This window comes from Dipodomys merriami, unplaced genomic scaffold, assembly GCF_024711535.1.
Source record: "Dipodomys merriami isolate MVZ:Mamm:240054 unplaced genomic scaffold, mDipMer1.0.p SCAF_20, whole genome shotgun sequence".
Classification (NCBI taxonomy): Eukaryota; Metazoa; Chordata; class Mammalia; order Rodentia; family Heteromyidae; genus Dipodomys; species Dipodomys merriami.
Window position 1 is genome coordinate 31,942,973 of NW_027203382.1, and position 6,000 is coordinate 31,948,972.

Genomic DNA, 6,000 nt, shown 5'->3' on the forward strand with positions numbered 1-6,000 from the left:
TTTGTACTTCTTAACCATCTTTCAGCCAAAACTCAAATTTACTGAGAGTCCTAATGTGAAAAGTTTCTGTTCGAATTTCTAAATATTATTCTCTTTGTAAATCAAATCTTGAATAAGTGGCAGAGTTTATGTGTTTGGAGGATTTGAGGGTTCCAGTTTCAAATGTTAACTGTCATTGAAAGGGCTTTGACAGTGAGATCAGTAAGATTGTTACCTTACATTTTGAATAAGAAGAACTGGAAACTTTCCCATTTCTTTACAGTTAATTTTTCCACGTTTATCCTGTGCTCATGTAACAGATATTAGTTTCTTAGAGTTTTAGTGGGTTTCTGAAGCCAGGAAAAATCAAGCAAACAGTACCCTACCTGAGTCCTAATTACCTTAGAGAGTTTACCCAGGATGCTTCAGTACAGTCAGCCTGGAAAAAGCAAGGGTGGCATTTTGTTCTTGGAAGTGTGTAAGAATGTAATTACTAGATTGATAAAGCACTTTTAAATCTCCTGGTAAAAGTGTTGCAGAGTCTGGAGATGACTATCACCGCCACTGTTAGCACCAGTGGGATTGTGAGGCTGGCGGGTGGAGGGCTGCTGTGGCTACCTCTGCAAGCAGCCACCGCTGGAGCTGGGAAAGAGCATTTATTCACCTTCTGGCTGCAACAACTATAAACTGCAACTGTGGCAATTCTAGCGCTGAGGAGAAAATACACATAGGAAAAAAGGAGGCCATGTCTCACTTCCAAATTAAAAAAAGACATTTCTACATGTTTCCATAACCCACAGACTGCTGCCATTTGAGGCCAAGCCCTCGAAGCTTTCTTCTTTGTCTAGTGCAGTTGCTGAATCTAGGCCACGGTCAGCAGCCCTTTTCATTCACTCAGGCCCGTCCCCCGCCTCACAGATGCAGAGATTCTCTCGAGACGAGACGTGTACTTTGGTATCAAACAATACAACTCATGTTTGATTTTGGATAACCTTGCACTGTTGAATAAAATAGCCCTTGAGAAAGAAGCAATAAAAGCTCTGTAAGAAAAATGACTCATGTTTCCAAGCTGTCTAAAGTGATCACTTATCCCAACAAATGGTAATTCTTTCAAGACGCAGTGGGCATGCACCATACTTATAAAAGTCTGGAAGGAAAGCCTTGCAAACTTATTTAAAAAAAAAAATTCTGGGCTAAACTATATCAAAAGAATGTTTCTGGTAGTCTGTACCAGTCAGGGCATGCTTAAAAACAAAAACAAAAACCACATGGATGTGGAAGCCAAGGTGTATTGGCCCAAAATGAGGGGGGTGCGGGAGTCCTTGCTAAACATCCAGACACATCAGCTTGTTTATGTACTTGTTTATGTGCCCCTAATTGTTTTCCATTTTCTCCCCCCATTCGTTAGAGTGCAAAGATGTGAACAAAGTGGCTTATTGCCCACTGGTGCTGAAGTTCAAGTTCTGCAGTCGAGCATACTTCAGACAGATGTGTTGTAAGACCTGCCAAGGCCACTGACCCACAGAAAGCCAGAGAGAGAGTCTTGTCATTTCATCGTGGAAATGCATCCCTCAAGGAGAGCCACCCAGAGGAAGAGGATTGATGTCCTTGCGAAAGCATTACCCTGTGGAAAACATAACCACTGGTCAGCCCTAGCTGACAGGATTTCAATATTATTTTAACTTCTGTGAAGTGGGATTTATTGATCCAAAGTGCTGGACACGGTATTAGGAGGGAATGCCAGATTGGAGAGATCCAAACAACACAGGGAGACTTGCTTACTGTGGAGCGTTTGTGTTCTTTCGAGTAAATCCAATAGCCTGTTTACCTCCTTGGACCATTAAGATAATTTTTATTATGGACTTAGCAATGACACTGAATCCATTTGTATTTAAAACTGTTTAAAATGTAGCTGTTATGACTTGGTTAACTATGGAAGTAAAAGAAGATTCAGAATTCTTAAGTCATAGCTTAAAAAATATTTACTATACTTTATCTCACTACAACAGCACCACAATTTAAATTATAAAATGGGCTTTGAACTGTAATTTAAGGACCAATTATAAATCAAAAGTAATGGAAGTTTGTATTCTTTTTCTCCATTCCACTTAATTTCCTTAGGAATAATCCCCCTGTTCTGAACACTGCTGTGAGCCATATATAAAACTATATTAACGTGGACAATGAGGGACTTAGTTTAAAGCAGAGCAGCGGTTGCTGCAGCTGTGCAAGTCTATAAATTCAGTGCTAAGAGACGGTGGCCAACTCGCCAGTGTGCAAGTGAAGCTGAGATTTCCATTAAAAACTTTAAGAGAAAAACATTGCAATTTCATCCAGAAGCCAGACCTGTGGTATGGTAGAGACTGAAGTACTGGGTCCCTCACTACCACCACACCACACAGGATGCCTTATTTTTCACTTGAGTCCCTCCAACTCACTGTGTTTACATCTTCACCAGCCACAGATCAGCTTCTGCCTTCGATTGTTGCGTGCATGTCCAGCTTACTGAGATGATGCCATACAAAAGATAGGCCGCTCAGTAACAACCAGGCAGCCCCTTTTGCAAGTTGCTGACAATTATGATGCGTTCCAGATGTCCCTTCTTTGATATGGTAGAAGGGCATTTATTTATATGAGAGCAAGTGTGTGTGTGTGTGTATGTGTGTGTGTGTGTGCAGGCACTTCTGAGTATGCAGATAGATGAGTGTGCTTGCACATAAATGTGCTATTTTGTGAGTTTGAAAGTAGGCAAGGGACAACAACCAAAGAAGAAAAACTCACCAAGACTAAAGAGCATATGGCATAATTTTAACCATCATCCTACCAAGTATTTTGTGTTTTTTTTTTATGGATACTGTTTTGTTAATGTCAAATGTGAAGCCCAATTTCTTGGGCAAGTCAAATTCTAGAATGACATCCACTTAAATTAAAATGACTAGCCCATATCTTCCCTATCTTCACATCTTGCTTGTCCAAAGACTCAACAGCTTAGTTTTTAAAAGGGTAGTCTTTAATAACACTTTGTACTTGAATACTCTGTAGCTCATAGCAGGTTCTTGATGAATGTGCTCTGTGTTTAACAGGCCTTCTTTGGTGCACATACGTGTATATCATGCATTCACCAAAACTAAATGGCTACTTTGTAAGCATAGTATGTACAGTTGAAAAGCATGTGTCATACACTCCATGGTTCATTTTTTTTTCTAAAAGGAAAAGAAACTCAGATACCAAATGTCACCTAATCTTTCAGGTTTCTGCTGTGGCTAGATGGCACTGGCTTGTTTTCTGTACATTCCTTCACAACCATCCACATCTTATTCCCTGCCTGTCTCTCAATACCACAGTTCCTATCCCTGAGTTTTCCGAAGGTCTCTTGATATACAAGAGATATTGTCAAACCCCATGTAACTGCCCTTGGAAGACCAGCCCAACCACCACACTAGCTAATATGTGAAGGGAAAGCAGCTTATGGGCAGTGCAGTTGAAGCTTGAATTCCCTCTTGATCCTTTTCAAAGAAACATAAACTTGGTGCTAATGTGCCCTGGTGAAATTAAATAGCGCATACGTGGTTTTTGTGGCAGTTTAAGCATAGGTTTTCTATCTAGATCTGATTGTCACTAACACAAATATCAGCATATGTTTTTATTTCAAAAAGATACATTACTGATCAAAGGTCCTGCTTCATCCCCACGTGGAAGCTAACAATGCAAGGGCTGTCCCAGGGGTCCTGTGCATCGCCTCAGAGGTGGGGGAGAGGACCGAAGCCTGAATTCCCTCTGGGTCATACATCAGCACCAAAAACACGGTGATCCCTACCCTGGAGCATAGCATGCCTTTCAAGATGGAACCAAGCATAGAATGTAACAGGTTTAAACATTTTCAGGTAGGCCCTGAGTTTAAACCTGAACTGGCTTTAAAAAAGAGAGAGAGAGAGAGAGAGAGAGAAGAGAGAAAAGACCAACACATTCCACAACATGTTTCAATACCAGTGCTACTGTAGCCATTCATGTGGCTTCCTGAGGCTCTCCTCCTAAGTGATAACAATAGGATCTTCAGTAGAGGCTCCATTGCCCTGGCAGGTGGTCCAAAAGCTATAGCATCTGCTTAGGTACCCATGGCTGAGAGTAGTCTCTGCCATTGGTATAACTGTCTACCAAACAAAGGAAATGTAAATGTACCCAAATGATTGAATCCCTGGAACTACATGAGACTTACAGTATATTCCATTAGGAATTTTTCTCTTTGAGTGAATGTCACAGTAAGTATCCTTGATAATACAGAATGAAATTACCTTTGTATTATTGTGATTAGTTGTTGCTTATTATTTTATATGCAGTATTAATGTGGTACACTGTTACTTTTTTTGCTTTTGTAAATTATATTCTAATTTATTGCCATGTTTCCTAACACTTGTCCTACATTCATTCTCTTGCTTGTAATGAAAATGAAAAAAAAAAGTCATTGTAACACTTGATGGAGTGAAATTCCACACCAGGCACAGATTTTTTAAAATATAGATAATTTAGTAAAAATAAAAAAAATCAGCTTGTAAGAACAATTCAGTGAAAGTGGTCTGTTTCCTGAAAAGTTTGTGTTAAACTCAGTGAAAGGAATTCTTCCCTTGGGATATTACATTTATATTATCTGAATTATGCAGCTTGAAATAACCAAAATACCTTTCTTGGGCACTGCACCTATCTGAGGATAATTTAGTCTGATCTAAATGCAAGGTTTCAGAAATTTCATTGGTGCTACACCTCCTGCAGAAGAGCCAAATACCCACCAGCTACTTACTCTGAGGCTAGAAAGGAAGTTCATTTGGTCATTGCCACACATCTTCATTCTGGAGGTACACAACTCTTTCCTTCCTTGCTTGCTTACCCTGTAAATTCTTTGGGTGAGGACCAAGTAATGCAACCTGGTGGATTTTTCTACAGAGACTGAACAAGGAACATAGAAGCATGATGGACACACTTTTCCCACATTCACACATTTCCTTTTAATCCGAAGGTGAACTAATAGCATTGGTGGAATAGCACTGGTGCCCTCTGACACAATAATATAAAAAGGTAATTTTATATATTTATTATCTATAGTTTTATAACATAAAAATAGTTTAAATCTGAACATAACCTTCCTAGATGCTTAACTGTTTAATATTTTAATGACAACTTCACCTGTTGCATAAGAGGTAGAATATCTAAGCATAATGCTCCTCTAGTCCAGCCTCTCCCTGCCCCATACACATGCAAACATGCACACACACAAACACACACACACACACACACACACATCGTACATGAAAGTAAACTAGGTTGGGCCATAAGTAGTGATGAAGAGCTATAACCCAAGAAACTAAAACAGGAGGATCAGGAATTTGAAACCATACTGTGCTTCATGGTAAGACCTTGTCTCAAAAAACAAATAACAATAAGACCAGAAATCAGGTTTGGCCAAATAAAATGATTAAGGTTGGAGGTAGATTTCCCCCAGATCACGCTAGGAGCCCGAAGTAGCTGATTTGTGGTACCAATTGTTGGTTCTCATGGATATGCACCATCACTGCATTGGCAAAGGTTAGTGCTGCTGAGGGTTGGGTTGGGACCTGCCAAGAGAGAGGGCTTGCTTTCACTTAGATCTTTCAGATTGGATTCTATCTTTCCTTGTATGTTGTTTTCATGCTTTGAGTGACATGCCTCCTCCTTCGAAGTATCTAAAGGATCACATCATACTAAGGGTACTCACTCAATGGACAATCTGTCCTCTATGGAGATGTTGCCACTTCCCAGGGAGCACTAATGCCATCCTAAATGTTTTACATTCCCAAAAGCCAGGTAATTTACTTTGGCTCATGGTTGTAGAGGTTTACATCCGTGGCTTCAGGCCTGTGGCAAGAGAGCAGGGTGTCAGGAAGAATGTCATGGGAGAAGGGTGTGTTGGAAGGAAGAGCTGCTCATCTCATAGTAGCACAGAAGGAGGCAGGGAGGAAGCAGGATGGAGTCCCAGATGATATACCTTAA

General features: G+C 40.2%; 1 protein-coding gene across 1 annotated transcript in view; it reads left to right on the forward strand.

The window, feature by feature from the left end:
- Nucleotides 1–4,471, forward strand: part of LOC138833027 (A disintegrin and metalloproteinase with thrombospondin motifs 6) — a 209,476-nt gene extending 205,005 nt beyond the window's left edge. Inside the window, exon 25 of the mRNA XM_070031386.1 lies at nt 1,388–4,471. Coding sequence (XP_069887487.1) covers nt 1,388–1,497 — 110 coding nt within the window. The 3' untranslated portion in view covers nt 1,498–4,471. The remainder of the gene's footprint in view (nt 1–1,387) is intronic.
- The last annotated feature ends 1,529 nt before the right edge of the window (nt 4,472–6,000 follow it).